Here is an 18,290-nt window from a genome sequence, read left to right as displayed (position 1 = left end):
GAATTGAGCGCTGGTCCTGTAAAAATGTATGCATGAGCATAACTCTAATCATGTGAATTGTCCCATTAAACTCAGTGGAGCTACTCCTGGGTTTAAATTTAAATATTTGCATATGTGTTTTAGGCCTGTGATTTAGTCATTTTCCTAATGCCCCGTTTCTTTTAAAACAAAAGTTAGGTGTCTGTGTCTGTAGTTATTTCACTCCACATGGGGGAAAAGGTAAGTAGAGCTGGAAGAAATTTTTTGGACAAAACATTTTTCTCTAAAAAATGCTATTTCTTGTTGACCAAAACATTTAGCAAATTTTTGTCTAATTCAACAAATTCTTTTAGCCAAAAATAAACAAAACAAACAAAAAAAAGATATGAAACATCAATGTTTACTTTCAGATTTTTGTTTAAAAACAAAACCAAAATGAAACATTTCATGTTGGGTCAAACAGTATTTTTGAAATGAAATGAAACTTTGATTTGTTGAACAATTTTCACTTTGGCTTGACCCAGAACAAATGCTTTTATTATTATTATTATTATTACTATTATTATTATTATTGATTCATCCAATGATCTTAAAAATGAGATACTCTCATATCTCTTTTGGGGAGTAATAAAGGAATATATTTCCTGATTTGCAGTGCTGTCTACAGGCTTCAGCTAGGATTCACTTTATCCAGAATACTGCCAAGTAAGGCCTTGACCCTGCAATCTGCTGTCTGTGTGGATTCCTTGACCTGTGCAGAAATTCAGTGAAGCCATTTGGGATTTCCACGGGTGCAAAGTTCTGCCTGAATGGATCAGGTGGTAGAATCAGGGCCTGCCTGTATTTGGTAAAGGAATGATGTTGCCTGTTTGGGTTGAATTGATGAGATTTCCCCCCCTCTTCTTTATGGTATACTCACCAATTTCCACAGCACTGTTATGTTTGCAAAATTGTCATTCTCAGATAACATACTATCATGAAATATGCATGTCACAGCTCTTACCAGAAATTCCACCTCTGTAAAGCAGATAACTTCAAATGGAGCTAACTTCTATTTTATGCAAAATATAGTAATTTCAGGATTCTTCTTGTTCCCTGGAAGTGAGTATAATTACCAGGTTATATCTTAACCTTTTTCCCCCTTGGAAAATGTAAGATAATTTGTCAATCTTCTCCCAATAAGAAATTTTTATTCCAAAAAAAGTTTAGGTGTCAGGAGAAGAAAATAGTCACAGGCAGTTACTCTACTTCATTTCTTGTAGAGTCTGCTTTTAGGTGAATATTGAAAGGGAAATATTCCTGTTTTGTCCCCTGTCACAGGAGATGGGAAAGAAAACCACTTTACATCTTAAGCAGAGCTGCAGACATCAAGACCTTAATGACTTGCCTGCATTATGGGAAAGCTGGTGAGAGTAGGTGGAAAAAAAGAGCACAGGGTATAGGCTGTAATGGGTATTTAGGCCCTGATCCTGGAAACTGATTCAGGTGGATGGATCCCCATCTCCATGCATTGTTATAGGAACCGAACTTGTTTTTCTCCTGACTTAGGTACATTTACATTTGTAAACTTAAACTGACAATAATGTAATGTTCCGCCTTTAGTAACTTTAAATATCGGTATCTTGCCACAAGAAGGAGAGTTCCTTGCCTCTAGCTCTTCTCCTATATAGCATGATGTAAAATTGCTTATTCAGGAAAACCAAAACTCGAAAAACTTCAGCTGATGTAATTTACTACACCTTTTGAGCAACATTGATTTGTGTGCCAACACATGGTATATCTTTTATTTATTTACCTTCCTGTTCAATAGAAAATGTGTTTGCCATGGTAACCTTGTATCTCATGGCACATATGCTGAGATAAAGAACACCTCCTGAAAGAAACAAGCACAGAGTAATATATCATGTCAACATGGGAATATTTTTCAGTGTATAAAGAAAGAAAAATATTCTTCATGCTAAAATGTCAATTTCATTGAGGTTTTTCATTTCATTTTTTTTATTTTTAGATCTAAAAACAATAAATAGAGAATTATGTTTTTCTTCAATGTTTTATTTCAGTCAGACTGCTTTTATTAAATGAATTTTCTATATCTAGGAAACCTGTCAAATATATTTGCCATAACTCTTATATAATTTCTGAATGGGTGTCCTTCCCTTTGTGAAATATCAGATATACCACTGGCATGTCAACCTTTGCTATTAATTGAACTCATATTTGCCAGCCTGTTTAGACTTTCTCCAACATTTGACTCTTACGAAGTGGTGCCCTATTATTGGATTTTTCTATCTCTTCCTTCTAAACGGTCACTGCCAAGATAAAAAATGACAATGTTAAGCAAACAACTGTCCTTACCTATGTGTCTGCCACTACTAACACCTTATAAAATACTAAAACAGAAAGAAGTTGAACAGTCCCCTTTCCTCTTCATTATTTGTGCTGTTTCTTTACATTATGCAATATTTTTTGGTCTTACATGGGCAATGAAAATCAGTGAAGGGCCTGATGATTCACGCAGTTAATCATGTGCTATACTTAAAGCCAGTGAAGAATCCAATTGAAGTCAACGGGACTAGCTAAATACTTAATTTTTTGTTTTTGTTGTTGTCTTGAATCTTAGCCTTAAAGGAGGACTGTGTCAAATCTACTTTTATTACGTCAAAGGAAATTTTTCTTACATTTTTGAGGGGTTTTGTTCAAACAGTTGTGGGATTCGTAATTAAGATGGTGTAAATTAACTTAGTTCATTTGAAGCCTAATTAGGAGGCTGAGGTTCCACTGTATGCAAGAACAGTTCAGTATGAGATGGAGAGCCAGCGAGAGAATGAATATAAACAAGGATAAGAAAACATTTAGAAAAGTCTTAGTATAGGTTTTTAAATCATGCCATATTATGCTATATAGTAATTAAGAAATATAAAACATTTTTGTTTAGGCAGAGGAGTTTAACACCAGTGATTGGTGACTAGGTTTTCAATACTTATACTTGGGCTGATGTGCCTAAAAAGAGCATCATTATTTGTCCAGTGAAAAAGGATGGTAGGCCTGGAAATTAGCAGCATGAGTTCTATTCTTGGCTCTAGTACAGAATTCCTGTTTGACTTTGGGCAAGTCTCTAAGGCCAGTATTTTCCAAAGCGCTCACTTGAGTGACTCATTTTCTGCTGGCAAACTCGAGGCGCCAATCTAGAATTGGGCACCAAAACACTGTGGCATCCAAATTTAGTTGACGTTTTTGAAAATTTAGTCTCTAATCTCTCCTAGTTTCAGTTTCCCAGCCATTAAATAACAATAAATACCTTGCTATCTTGCAGGGAGGGGTGTCGTGATGCTAAATTTATTGGTGTTTGTGAAATGCTTTAAGATCCTTTAATGAAAGGTGCTATAGAAGTGCTGAATATATTATGATCGTAATACCAAAAGCATGCAAAAAAGGTAGAGGGTTTGTTTGTTTGTTTTTTTACAGTTATTCCATGCTGACTTCTTGAAGAAAAGTCTAGGTTTCTGCTGTAGAGACTGAATTTTGGGACAATATTAAATCTAGTGATTCACAGTGTCTGCCATAAAGGCAGAGTTTCCACTATTGCAGTATCATGCTTTGGTGGTGCTATGTTACACAAGCATAGTTGCAGCTCACTCTGTGACTGTAAAGCAACTGCAGTGTGGGGGCGGGGGGTGTTGTCAGTCAGTATGACAAAGATTTCTGTTTGGTGCAGTCCAGAGAATGTGGCAGTGTTCTGCAGCATGTACTTTCAAACCAAGAGCTCTGTGCTTGATCCTGCATAAATACATATGTGCATGAGTAACTTTACATCTAAGTAGTCCCATTATTTTGAATGGAATCTACTCCCAGGCATAAAGTTTCTGACATGCATGAGCATTTGCAAGATTGGGCCTGAAACTTTGTGCCACAGAAAAAGCTGTGAAGAATATTTTAATTACTTTATTCTTTCCTTCCTCTCATTTTAAAGAAATATGAGTAGTCTTCCTTTTTTCTGTGCTGCTGTCTCCCTCATCCCTTGTTCTGGGAAAGCAGCTACTCTTAAATCATAAGTAATAGTATCCGTTTTAACCATTGAATCCTATCCACTCGCCCAATTCTGCAAACCCTTACTACAGAGCATAGTAATTAGTCCTACTGACTGCCTATATGGCCAGTTTTGGGGCGCAAACCTTATTTAGATGAATGGTTGTGGTTTTCAGTGGAACTTCTATTTAGTCTTACCTATCCAGGCATCGCTGGTGAAGATTGAAGGTTCCTGGGACTATTTCTGCTGTCACTGACATCAATAGCAAAAATGTCCAATGGCTTCAGTGGGAGCAGAATGGGACCCCAACCACTTACTTATAATTCATTATTCTATATTCATTGAGGACCTGATTCAAAGATCTTTGATATCAATAGTCATCTTTCCACTGACTTCAGTGGATCCCACTTTATAGAGCACTGCATATCTTTGTAAGTTTCAACTTTTCTTTAACAACAATCTATAAAATACACATTTAAATTCAATTGAAAAAATACATAAGGCACTTGAGATAACTTCTTTAAAGTATACTTATCTATAAAGCCAACATTTAAGTACTTATCTAATCTTTGAAGTAAATTTAGCCAGATGTGGTGGAATTATGGATATGAGGTTAAAATTTCTTATTTGTGAATGGGAAAGAGCAGGATCAGAGTAGTTCAGAAACTGTAATGTTCTCCTTTTGTTATGATTTACCAAAGTTTTCCTTAAAAACAATATTGGTGTGACAGGGAAGTTTTGGCAACATAAAAATGGAAATATTTTTTCAGATATTTTAATCATTTTATCTCCGTCTGTCTTCCCAAATGGAATCCATCATCTTGGTATCAGAGTATCTAAATAATGTTAGTGTAAAAACATACATATAGAAACCTTGACCTTTAATGAGGGTCATGCCTGCTTTATTACACTAATAAACTTTTTCATGTATGGTATTTTATTGCAAATGCAATGGGAGACCATTTTTTCAAACCTTGAATCAGACAAGTAGTCTTTATGTGAGGAGTCTCATTGGGGGTGAACTTAGGCCTGGAATAAGTTGTTTTACACAAAAGGAGAAAATAGTCCACTGACTTAATTGGGACTACTTGTATGAATAAGTGTTTGCAGGGCAAGTCCATGGTTTGTAATCCTTCACTATTACTTCTACCATACTATGAAAATATATAGTCAGACTAAAATATTCTAGGTTTCAGAGTAGCAGCCGTGTTAGTCTGTATTCACAAAAAGAAAAGGAGTACTTGCGGCACCTTAGAGACTAACAAATTTATTTGAGCATAAGCTTTCGTGAGCTACAGTGAGCTGTAAGCTTATGCTCAAATAAATTTGTTAGTCTCTAAGGTGCTACAAGTACTCCTAAAATATTCTAGTAATCTATGTGAAGCTATTGCACTATTGCAATAGAATAAGGCTGACATACTTATATTATTTGAGGATGGTGAAAAACTTTCCAGTCCACTAGAATAACTGAGGAGGATGTTAGACAACATCTATTATGGATATATATTTTTAAATCATGAGGCCCAAATAACTTTCATCCAAGAGTCCAAACAGAGTTGGCTGAGGAAATATATGCCCTGCTGATGTTAATTATTAATAAATCTTGAATACTGGAGAAAGTCCAGAAGACAAAACTACACACCAGTTAGCCTAACATCAATCCTGAATAAATAATATGAGTCTTATTTGATAAAAAAATTAAAGATAGCAAGGGAATTTATGCTAGTTAACATGGTTTTGTGAAAAATGGGCCTTGACAAAGCAAGCTGATTTCATTCTTTGATGAAATTACAAGTGTGGTTGATGAAGATAACTGTGTAGGTATAATATACTTAAACTTTTGTAAGGCATTTGACTTAGTACTGGATGACATTCTGATTAAAAAAATAACACTATTCATATTAATAGAGCTCACGTTAAATGGGCTGAAAACTGGCTAAGTGACATTTCAAAAAGGAGTTGTCAATAGGTATTACTTTTTTTCCTGGGTATCTGGCTGGTTAATCTTGCCCATATGCTCAGGGTTTAGCTGATCGCCATATTTGGGGTCGGGAAGGAATTTTCCTCCAGGGCAGTTTGGAAGAGGCCTTGGAGGTTTTTCGCCTTCCTCTGTAGCATGGGGCATGGGTCACTTGCTGCAGGATTCTCTGTTCCTTGAAGTCTTTAAACCACGATTTGAGGACTTCAGTAGCTCAGACATAGGTGAGAGGTTTTTTGCAGGAGTGGATAGGTGAGATTCTGTGGCCTGCGTTGTGCAGGAGGTCAGACTAGATGATCATAATGGTCCCTTCTGACCTTAATATTTATGAATCTATGAATGGGGAATCATCATGGACTGGGGATACTTCTACTGGGGTTCTGCAGGGATTGGGATTAGGTCCAATGTTATTGAACATTTTTATCAATGATCTGGAAGTAAATATAAAATTACTGCTGATAAAATTTGAGGACGACATAAAGACTGGCTGAATGAGAAATATTTATGAGGATAGGACAGTCATTCAGAGTGATGTAGATTAATTGGTAAATTGTGTCATCTCACGCAAAATGCATTTTAATACAGCTAAATGCAAAGTTATACATCTGGGAACAAGGAATGCAGGCCATATCTACATCATGTGGAAAGCAATCTCTCTGAAAAGGATTTAGGAGTCATAGTGGACAAGCAACTTAACATGAGCCCCCAGTGTGATGCTGTAGCAAGAAAGGTCAATGTGATTTTATATCTTTGGTTATATAAACACAGGAATAGGGTCCACAGTTTAAAATGGGTGTTGAGAAATTGGAGAGGGTGTAGAAAAGAGCCACAGAAATGATTTGAGGGTTCAAGAAAATGCCTTAAAATGTGTGAGAGAGACATCTGTTGAATTTTATGAAAAAGAAAATTGAGAGGTGATATAACAGTGTATAAATACCTTCCTGGGGAGAAAATACTGTGTACCAAAGGGCTATGTAATCTAAAGGAGAAAAGAATAATAAGAACCAATGGCTAGATGCTGAAGCCAATCAAATTCAAATAAGTTTAAATGAGGATGATTAACAATTGGAACCAACTACCAAGAGAAGTGATCAATTCTCCATCTCTTCAAGTGTTCAAATCAAGATTGGATGCTTTTCCAATAAAGATATGCTTTTTTAGCCAAAAACAAGTCTCTTATAGAGTGATCTTGCTATTGTTGACATTGTTTTATAAATGGACTTCTACCAAAAGTAGCTCTTTTTGTCTATCTTAACTCTTTTTTTTTTCCTTTTGCTTGATAGTGATAAAATCCATTCTTCCCTTTTTATTAGATGTTGTAAATCTTAGTCATAATAATTAAAAAAAAATAGGTTATTTATGTATGATCTAAAGAAGAATAAAGAAAAGGAGTACTTGTGGCACCTTAGAGACTAACAAATTTATTAGAGCATAAGCTTTCGTGAGCTACAGCTCACTTCATCGGATGCATTTGGTGGAAAAAACACAGGAGAGATTTATATACACACACACAGAGAACATGAAACAATGGGTTTATCATACACACTGTAAGGAGAGTGATCACTTAAGATAAGCCATCACCAACAGCAGGGGGGGGAAGGAGGAAAACCTTTCATGGTGACAAGCAGGTAGGCTAATTCCAGCAGTTAACAAGAATATCAGAGGAACAGTGGGGGGTGGGGTGGGAGGGAGAAATACCATGGGGAAATAGTTTTACTTTGTGTAATGACTCATCCATTCCCAGTCTCTATTCAAGCCTAAGTTAATTGTATCCAGTTTGCAAATTAATTCCAATTCAGCAGTCTCTCGTTGGAGTCTGTTTTTGAAGCTTTTTTGTTGAAGGATAGCCACTCTTAGGTCTGTGATCGAGTGACCAGAGAGATTGAAGTGTTCTCCAACTGGTTTTTGAATGTTATAATTCTTGACGTCTGATTTGTGTCCATTCATTCTTTTACGTAGAGACTGTCCAGTTTGGCCAATGTACATGGCAGAGGGGCATTGCTGGCACATGATGGCATATATCACATTGGTAGATGCGCAGGTGAACGAGCCTCTGATAGTGTGGCTGATGTGATTAGGCCCTATGATGGTATCCCCTGAATAGATATGTGGACAGAGTTGGCAACGGGCTTTGTTGCAAGGATAGGTTCCTGGGTTAGTGGTTCTGTTGTGTGGTGTGTGGTTGCTGGTGAGTATTTGCTTCAGATTGGGGGGCTGTCTGTAAGCAAGGACTGGTCTGTCTCCCAAGATCTGAGAGAGCGATGGCTCGTCCTTCAGGATAGGTTGTAGATCCTTGATGATGCGTTGGAGGGGTTTTAGTTGGGGGCTGAAGGTGATGGCTAGTGGCGTTCTGTTGTTTTCTTTGTTGGGCCTGTCCTGTAGTAGGTGACTTCTGGGTACTCTTCTGGCTCTGTCAATCTGTTTCTTCACTTCAGCAGGTGGGTACTGTAGTTGTAGGAATGCATGATAGAGATCTTGTAGGTGTTTGTCTCTGTCTGAGGGGTTGGAGCAAATGCGGTTATATCGTAGCGCTTGGCTGTAGACAATGGATCGAGTGGTATGATCTGGATGAAAGCTAGAGGCATGTAGGTAGGAATAGCGGTCAGTAGGTTTCCGATATAGGGTGGTGTTTATGTGACCATCGCTTATTAGCACCGTAGTGTCCAGGAAGTGGATCTCTTGTGTGGACTGGTCCAGGCTGAGGTTGATGGTGGGATGGAAATTGTTGAAATCATGGTGGAATTCCTCAAGAGCTTCTTTTCCATGGGTCCAGATGATGAAGATGTCATCAATGTAGCGCAAGTAGAGTAGGGGCATTAGGGAACGAGAGCTGAGGAAGCGTTGTTCTAAGTCAGCCATAAAAATGTTGGCATACTGTGGGGCCATTGCGCCACATTGTGGCCCCACAGTATGCCAACATTTTTATGGCTGACTTAGAACAACGCTTCCTCAGCTCTCGTTCCCTAATGCCCCTACTCTACTTGCGCTACATTGATGACATCTTCATCATCTGGACCCATGGAAAAGAAGCTCTTGAGGAATTCCACCATGATTTCAACAATTTCCATCCCACCATCAACCTCAGCCTGGACCAGTCCACACAAGAGATCCACTTCCTGGACACTACGGTGCTAATAAGCGATGGTCACATAAACACCACCCTATATCGGAAACCTACTGACCGCTATTCCTACCTACATGCCTCTAGCTTTCATCCAGATCATACCACTCGATCCATTGTCTACAGCCAAGCGCTACGATATAACCGCATTTGCTCCAACCCCTCAGACAGAGACAAACACCTACAAGATCTCTATCATGCATTCCTACAACTACAGTACCCACCTGCTGAAGTGAAGAAACAGATTGACAGAGCCAGAAGAGTACCCAGAAGTCACCTACTACAGGACAGGCCCAACAAAGAAAACAACAGAACGCCACTAGCCATCACCTTCAGCCCCCAACTAAAACCCCTCCAACGCATCATCAAGGATCTACAACCTATCCTGAAGGACGAGCCATCGCTCTCTCAGATCTTGGGAGACAGACCAGTCCTTGCTTACAGACAGCCCCCCAATCTGAAGCAAATACTCACCAGCAACCACACACCACACAACAGAACCACTAACCCAGGAACCTATCCTTGCAACAAAGCCCGTTGCCAACTCTGTCCACATATCTATTCAGGGGATACCATCATAGGGCCTAATCACATCAGCCACACTATCAGAGGCTCGTTCACCTGCGCATCTACCAATGTGATATATGCCATCATGTGCCAGCAATGCCCCTCTGCCATGTACATTGGCCAAACTGGACAGTCTCTACGTAAAAGAATGAATGGACACAAATCAGACGTCAAGAATTATAACATTCAAAAACCAGTTGGAGAACACTTCAATCTCTCTGGTCACTCGATCACAGACCTAAGAGTGGCTATCCTTCAACAAAAAAGCTTCAAAAACAGACTCCAACGAGAGACTGCTGAATTGGAATTAATTTGCAAACTGGATACAATTAACTTAGGCTTGAATAGAGACTGGGAATGGATGAGTCATTACACAAAGTAAAACTATTTCCCCATGGTATTTCTCCCTCCCACCCCACCCCCCACTGTTCCTCTGATATTCTTGTTAACTGCTGGAATTAGCCTACCTGCTTGTCACCATGAAAGGTTTTCCTCCTTCCCCCCCCTGCTGTTGGTGATGGCTTATCTTAAGTGATCACTCTCCTTACAGTGTGTATGATAAACCCATTGTTTCATGTTCTCTGTGTGTGTGTATATAAATCTCTCCTGTGTTTTTTCCACCAAATGCATCCGATGAAGTGAGCTGTAGCTCACGAAAGCTTATGCTCTAATAAATTTGTTAGTCTCTAAGGTGCCACAAGTACTCCTTTTCTTTTTGCGAATACAGACTAACACGGCTGCTACTCTGAAACCTAAAGAAGAATAAATTCTTCTAGAGGATTATATGCTTAGATGTGTTAAATTTTCCTGTCAGGAAGGCTTATGTTTAAAATTCTGCACAGCCTCAGTCTTGGGTCCCAGTGATGCAGTTTTGGCTGTAGGGAAGCTTTGGGGATCTACACTTTTCTTGCAGGTTTCAGAGTAGCAGCCATGTTAGTCTGTATTCGCAAAAAGAAAAGGAATACTTGTGGCACCTTAGAGACTAACAAATTTATAAGAGCATAAGCTTTCGTGAGCTACAGCTCACTTCATCGGATGCATTTGGTGGAAAAAACAGAGGAGAGATTTATATACACACACAGAGAACATGAAATGGGTTTATCATACACACTGTAAGGAGAGTGATCACTTAAGATAAGCCATCACCAACAGCAGGTGGGGGAAAGGAGGAAAACCTTTCATGGTGACAAGCAAGGTAGGCTAATTCCAGCAGTTAACAAGAATAGCAGAGGAACAGTGTTGCACTTTCTCAGTGGTCCTCCATTAGCTAGTCCTATATCTGGGGTGCACTTATTATATTAAGTGCATGTTGTTGATTAAGGACTTGCGCGCTGGCTACCAGGATTCTCAAGACTTCATAACTCTGAAAGCACAAAGAATTCCATTATAAAAGGTTTGACTTACTATATACCTGTTGAGGAAATGACTTTTTTCTTCCCTTTCCCATCTGCTGTATATCACTTGGGCTATTTCAATACACAAAATCCAGTATGTCTACCTCATGAACAAGCAAAATGGTGGTTCAAGTAAAGGGAACCTGAAAATCTGTTCCATTTGTTTTGTGGCCTTAGCAGGCAACTCCTGTGCATAGCCAAAAGTTTATGTCTCTTTAGCACAGCTGCTCCATGGGCATAGTAGCTGTTTGTGCAAAAACTGTTCCCCCCCTCAGAGGTGGAATATTTTTGTTCCAACCAGGGCCTTATTTCCATGTACATGTGTCATAAATATAAAGGGAAGGGTAAACACCTTTAAAATCCCTCCTGGCCAGAGGAAAAACCCTTTCACCTGTAAAGGGTTAAGAAGTTAAGATAACATCGCTGGCACCTGACCACAATGACCAGCGAGGAGACAAGATACTTTCAAAGCTGGAGGGGGAGAGAAACAAAGGGTCTGGGTCTGTCTGGGTGATGCTTTTGCCAGGACAGAACAGGAATGGACTCTTAGAACTTAGTAAGTATTCTATCTAGATATGCGTTAGATTATGATTTCTTTAAATGGCTGAGAAAATAAGCTGTGTTGAATAGAATGGATATTCCTGTTTTTGTGTCTTTTTGTAATTTAAGGTTTTACCTAGAGGGATTCTCTATGTTTTGAATCTAATTACCCTGTAAGGTATTTACCATCCTGAATTTACAGAGGTGATTCTTTTTACCTTTTCTTCGATTAAAATTCTTCTTTTAAGAAAACTGAATGCTTTTTCATTGTTCTTAAGATCCAAGAGTTTGGGTCTGTAGTCACCTATGCAAATTGGTGAGGTTTTTTACCAAACCTTCCCTGGGAGGGGGGATGCAAGGTTTTGGTGAGGATTCTGGGGGGAAAGACATTTCCAAACGGCTCTTTCCTAATAAAAAACATGGTTAGACGTTTGGTGGTGGCAGCAAAGTCCAAGGGCAAAAGGTAAAATAGTTTGTACCTTGGGGAAGTTTTAACCTACGCTGGTAAAAGTAAGCTTAGGAAGTTTTCATGCAGGTCCCCACATCTGTACCCTAGAGTTCAGAGTGCGGAAGGAACCTTGACATGGTGGCAGAGTGGTGGGATCAACTTGAAATCATTTTGAGATTTATTTTGAACCAGAAGCACAGATTTGAAAAGGAAATATTTTTTTTTCCTTTGGGCTGCTGGACAGCAGGTTAAACTGAAAACAGATAGTTTTTTTTTTTCCCTCTGGTTTGGGTCCAGAGCAGAGACAAAAGGGAATTGTCTTTTGGGAGCTGGAGTTTTCTCTACCTAAAGGTAGGGTAGTTAACCTCCTGCAGGGAAATTCACAAGTCTTCACAGACCTGAAGTTTTTTTTTTTTTTTTTTTTACCTACGAACAAGGAGAAGGGTTTTCTGCCTATTTGCCTAGAGACAAAGGTGTTAGGGGTTTTTTTGGTATTTTTTTTTTAGGATTTCTCTGTAGGCTGACAATCACTATCAGAGAATATAGGTATCATATTATAGCACAGCAAAATTTTACAAGCCAAGTTTTTTGTTTTGTTTTGTTTTCTTTTTAACTCCTCGGGTATAAAGTTAGTTAAAAACAGAGAGGTTAGGATGACAGACTCCACGGTTCAACAAAAGCTGGAATTAGCTAGATTTGAGGCTGTGGAAAAACAAAAGGAATATGAAAGACGGATAGAACTCATACGGATGGAGGTGGATGCACATGTGGCCAGGGACAAAGAAATGGAGGCTGCCCACAGGAGGGAAATGGAGGCAAGGGACAAAGAAAGGGAGGCAAGGGACAAAGAACTGGAGGAGAAGGAAAAAGAGAGGAAGCATGCACTGGAGATGGAGAAGGCAAAGGCTCAGCAGAATATACCAACAAACCCTAGCAATCCTTCTCCAGGTACCACTTCCCATCCCAGAAAGTTCCCCACCAACAAGGCAGGCGATGATACCGAGACCTTCTTAGAAAACTTCGAAAGCGCCTGTCTTGGGTACAGCATTTCTACAGACCAATACATGTAAGATGTAGAGCTGAGGCCGCAGCTCAGTGGACCCTTAGCTGAGGTGGCGGCTGAAATGCCTAAGGAACACATGAACCAGTATGAACTGTTTAAAACCAAGGCGAGAGTCAGAATGGGGCTAACACCTGAGCATTCCCGTCGGTGATTCAGAGCCCTAAGGTGGAAACCAGACGTGTCATTTACCTGATATGCCTACCACATTGTGAAACATTGGGATGCCTGGATATCAGGAGCCAGTGTTAAATCTCCAGAAGATTTGCACTTCCTAATGCAAATGGAGCAATTCTTAGAGGGTGTTCCTGAGGAAATAGAAAGATACATCCTAGATGGGAAGCCCAAAACTGTAATTGAGGCAGGGGAGATTGGAGCCAAATGGGTGGAGGTGGCAGAAAAGAAAAAAACTGGTCGCAGTTGGAGCAGATACCAAAGGGACAACCTCAGACCACCCCCTACTACCGGGGGCCGCCCAAGGCCCCACCTACCCCCCAAGGAACCCTCCAGCCAGCTTATCGTCCCGCCACACTGTTCTCCAGCAACCCACCTTGCCCCAGTGACCCATCAGCTGGACGGCGTTTTAAATGTAACGAGCCAGGGCATGTGAAGGCCAACTGCCCCAAGAACCCGAACAGATTACAGTGCATTGCACCGGAATCACACCAGAGGTCCTCAGGCCCAGATACCCTTGGAGCAGAGGGAAACTGTGAGTGTGGGTGGGAAGAAGGTCACTCCATGGAGGGATACCAGAGCACAGGTGTCGGCTATCCATGCTTCCTTAATGGACCCCAATTTAATCAACCCAGAGATCCAAGTGACGAGTCAACTGTTCATGTCCAACTCTTTCAATTTGCCTACAGCCAAGTTGCCTGTCCAGTACAAGGGCTGGTCAGGAACGTGGACTTTTGCAGTTATTATCCTATCACCATGCTGTTGGGGGAAGACTTGGCCAATCACGTGAAGTCAGCCAAGAGGGTGGGAATGGTCACCCACAGCCAGACTAAACCAGCCATCATGCCTAGCGCTGTTCTGGAAACTTCTACCAGGACCCGGTCAGAGGTGATGGACCTGGACCCCAGGCCAATGTCTTCAACAGCAGTAGTGGATCCAGTCGCAGAGACCCAGACAGAGCCAGTCCCAGAACCGGAGCCGGTGGTACAACTAGCACCAGACCCATTGCCAGCACTGAACCCAGTACTTGCAACCCCAACCCCAGAGGGCCCCACCGAACCTGAACCGACAGCATCTGATAACCCTACACAAGAGGCTCAGCTGGAGCCTGAAGCCCAACATAGTGCACCAGCAGAGAGCGGTTCACAGTCAATGGAAACAGTCCCATCCCCTACATCACTTCCAGAGGGACCAAGCTTAGGTCCACAATACAATGAGGAACTGATGTCTCCAGCATCAAGGGAACAGTTCCAGACCAAACAGGAAGTAGATGAAAGCCTCCAGAGAGCTTGGACGGCAGCACGGAGCAACCCACCACCTCTCAGCTCTTCTAATCAATCCAGGGTTGTTGTAGAAAGAGGACTTTTATACAAGGAAACTCTTTCTGGTGGACACCAGGAAGACTGGCATCCTCAGAGACAGTTAGTAGTTCCAACTAAGTACTGGGTCAAGCTCTTGAGCTTAGCCCATGATCATCCTAGTGGCCATGCTGGGGTGAACAGGACCAAAGACCGGTTGGGTAGATCATTCCATTGGGAGGGAACGGGCAAGGATGTTTCTACCTATGTCTGGTCTTGTGAGGTATGGCAAAAAGTGGGAAAACCCCAAGACCAGGTCAAAGCCCCTCTCCAGCCACTCCCCATCATTGAAGTTCCATTTCAGCGAGTAGCTGTGGATATTCTGGGTCCTTTTCCGAAAAAGACACCCAGAGGAAAGCAGTACATATGGACTTTCATGGATTTTGCCACTCTGATGGCCAGAAGCAGTAGCTCTAAGCAACACCAGGGCTAAAAGTGTGTGCGAGGCACTAACAGACATTTTTGCCAGGGTAGGTTGGCCCTCTGACATCCTCACAGATGCAGGAACTAATTTCCTGGCAGGAACTATGGAAAGCCTTTGGGAAGCTCATGGGGTAAATCACTTGGTTGTCACTCCTTACCACCATCAAACAAATGGCATGGTGGAGAAGTCTAATGGAATTTTGGGGGCCATGATACGTATATTCGTAAATGAGCACTCCAATGATTGGGACCTAGTGTAGCAAGAGTTGCTCTTTGCCTACAGAGCTGTACCACATCCCAGTTTAGGGTTTTCACCATTTGAACTTGTATATGGCCACGAGGTTAAGGGGCCATTACAGTTGGTGAAGCAGCAATGGGAGGGATTTACACCTTCTCCAGGAACTAACATTCTGGACTTTGTAACCAACCTAAAAAACACCCTCTGAACCTCTCTAGCCCTTGCTAAAGAAAACCTACAGGATGCTCAAAAAGAGCAAAAAGCCTGGTATGATAAACATGCCAGAGAGTGTTCCTTCAAAGTAGGAGACCAGGTCATGGTCTTAAAGGTGCTCCAGGCCCGTAAAATGGGAGCATTGTGGGAAGGGCCATTCACAGTCCAAGAGTGCCTGTGAGCTGTTTATTATCTCATAGCATTCCCCACCTCCAACTGAAAGCCTAAGGTTTACTATATTAATTCTCTAAAGCCCTTTTATTCCAGAGAATTAAAAGTTTGTCAGTTTAAAGCCCAGGGAGGAGATGACACTGAGTGGCCTGAAGGTGTCTACTACGAAGGGAAAAGTGCTGGTGGCTGGAAGAGGTGAACCTCTCCATGACCCTCGGGCATATGCAGCGACAACAGATCCAGGAGCTGTGCACTAGCTACGCGCCGAAGTTCTCGGCCACCCCAGGACTGACTGAACGGGCATACCACTCCATTGACACAGGTAATGCTCACCCAATTAAAGTCCAACCTTACCGGGTGTCTCCTCAAGCTAAAACTGCTATAGAATGGGAGATCCAGGATATGTTACAGATGGGCGTAATCTGCCCCTCTGGCAATGCCTGGGCACCTCCAGTGGTTCTAGTTCCCAAACCAGATGGGGAGATACGTTTTTGCATGGACTACCGTAAGCTAAATGCTCTAACTCACTCAGACAACTATCCAATGCCATGCACAGATGAACTATTGGAGAAACTGGGACGGGCCCAGTTCATCTCTACCTTGGACTTAACCAAGGGGTACTGGCAGGTACTGCTAGATGAATCTGCCAAGGAAAGGTCAGCCTTCACCACACATGTCGGGCTGTATGAATTTAATGTACTCCCTTTCGGACTGCGGAATGCACCCGCCACCTTCCAAAGGCTTGTAGATGGTCTCCTAGCGGGATTAGGAGGATATAAAGTCACCTAACTTGACGATGTGGCCGTATTTTCAGATTCCTGGGCAGAACACCTGGAACATCTACAAAAAGTCTTCGAGCACATAAAGGAGGCAGGACTAACTGTTAAGGCTAAGAAGTGTCGAATAGGCCTAAACAAAGTGACTTACCTTGGACACCAGGTGGGTCAAGGAACTATCAACCCCCTACAGGCCAAAGTGGATGCTATCCAAAAGTGGCCTGTCCCAAAGTCAATGAAAGAGGTTCCATCCTTCTTAGGCTTGGCCAGTTGTTACAGACGATTTGTACCGCAATACAGCTAAATTGCCGCCTCACTGACAGACCTAACCAAAAAGAAACAGCCAAATGCCGCTGAATGGACCGAAGAGTGTCAGAAGGCCTTTAACCAGCTTAAAGTGATACTCATGTCTGACCCTGTACTAAGGGCCCGAGACTTTGACAAACCATTCCTAGTAACCACAGATGCGTCCGAGCGTGGTGTGGGAGCAGTTTTAATGCAGGAAGAACCAGTTCAAGAATTCCACCCTGTAGCGTTTCTCAGCAAAAAACTGTCTCAGAGGGAAAGCAACTGGTCAGTCAGTGAAAAAGAATGTTACGCCATTGTCTACGCTCCGGAAAAGCTACGCCCAAATGTTTGGTGATGGTGTTTCCACCTGCAAACCGACCATGCTGAGTTACAGTGGCTTTATACTGCCACGGGAAATAACAAAAAACTTATTCGGTGGAGTTTAGCTCTCCAAGATTTTGATTTCGACATCCAACACATCTCAGGAGCTTTTAACAAAGTAGCTGATGCACTCTCCCATGAAAGTTTACCAGAATCAACTAGTTAAAATCATCCTTGAGATGTGGAAAATATTGTTAGTCTTTATATACTTGGTAATATATTTAGAGGTGCATGTGTCTTATTAACTTGTTTTTTCCTAGAACTCCAGGAAGAAATCCCAGCCAGCATTTCACCCTATCCGTGATTTGGGGTGTGTGTCATAAATATAAAGGGAAGGGTAAACACCTTTAAAATCCCTCCTGGCCAGAGGAAAAACCCTTTCACCTGTAAAGCATTAAGAAGCTAAGATAATCTCGCTGGCACATGACCACAATGACCAATGAGGAGACAAGATACTTTCAAAGCTGGAGGGGGGGAGAAACAAAGGGTCTGGGTCTGTCTGGGTGATGCTTTTGCTGGGACAGAACAGGAATGAAGTCTTAGAACTTAGTAAGTATTCTAGTTAGATATGCATTAGATTATGGTTTCTTTAAATGGCTGAGAAAATAAGCTGTGCTGAATAGAATGGATATTCCTGTTTTTGTGTCTTTTTGTAACTTAAGGTTTTGCCTAGAGGGATTCTCTGTTTTCAATCTAATTACCCTGTAAGGTATTTACCATCCTGATTTTACAGAGGTGATTCTTTTTTACCTTTTCTTCGATTAAAATTCTTCTTTTAAGAAAACTGAATGCTTTTTCATTGTTCTTAAGATCCAAGGGTTTGGGTCTGTGGTCACCTATGCAAATTGGTGAGGTTTTTTACCAAACCTTCCCTGGGAAGGGGAGTGCAAGGTTTTGGTGAGGAATTGGGTGGGGGGAGACATTTCCAAATGGCTCTTTCCTAATAATAAAACCCAGTTAGATGTTTGGTGGTGGCAGCAAAAGTCCAAGGGCAAAAGGTAAAGTAGTTTGTACCTTGGGGAAGTTTTAACCTAAGCTGGTAAAAGTAAGCTTAGGAGGTTTTCATGCAGGTCCCCACATCTGTACCCTAGAGTTCAGAGTGGGGAAGGAACCTTGACAATTTGACTTAGAAAGATTTGGAGTTGAGCATGTGT

At 41.4% G+C, this 18,290-nt stretch overlaps 2 protein-coding genes across 3 annotated transcripts in view; both read left to right on the top strand.

Moving 5' to 3' along the window:
• DPP10 (dipeptidyl peptidase like 10) overlaps nucleotides 1–18,290 on the top strand; it is a 436,765-nt gene that overhangs the window by 15,306 nt on the left and 403,169 nt on the right. The window lies entirely within an intron of this gene.
• On the top strand, nucleotides 11,595–13,191 carry LOC122458062 (101 kDa malaria antigen-like). Its single transcript, XM_043505017.1, has 2 exons — nucleotides 11,595–11,622; nucleotides 12,684–13,191. The coding sequence occupies exon 2, from the start codon at nucleotides 12,708–12,710 to the stop codon at nucleotides 13,122–13,124; it is 417 nt and encodes a 138-aa protein (XP_043360952.1). The 5' UTR covers nucleotides 11,595–11,622; nucleotides 12,684–12,707; the 3' UTR covers nucleotides 13,125–13,191.

Source organism: Dermochelys coriacea, chromosome 11 (genome assembly GCF_009764565.3).
Source record: "Dermochelys coriacea isolate rDerCor1 chromosome 11, rDerCor1.pri.v4, whole genome shotgun sequence".
NCBI classification, from domain to species: Eukaryota; Metazoa; Chordata; order Testudines; family Dermochelyidae; genus Dermochelys; species Dermochelys coriacea.
This window is presented reverse-complemented; position numbering and strand designations above follow the sequence as displayed.

Bases quoted from the DNA above. Each gene is read 5' to 3' on its own strand.
- LOC122458062 (XM_043505017.1), top strand. From the start codon at position 12,708: ATGACAGACTCCACGGTTCAACAAAAGCTGGAATTAGCTAGATTTGAG.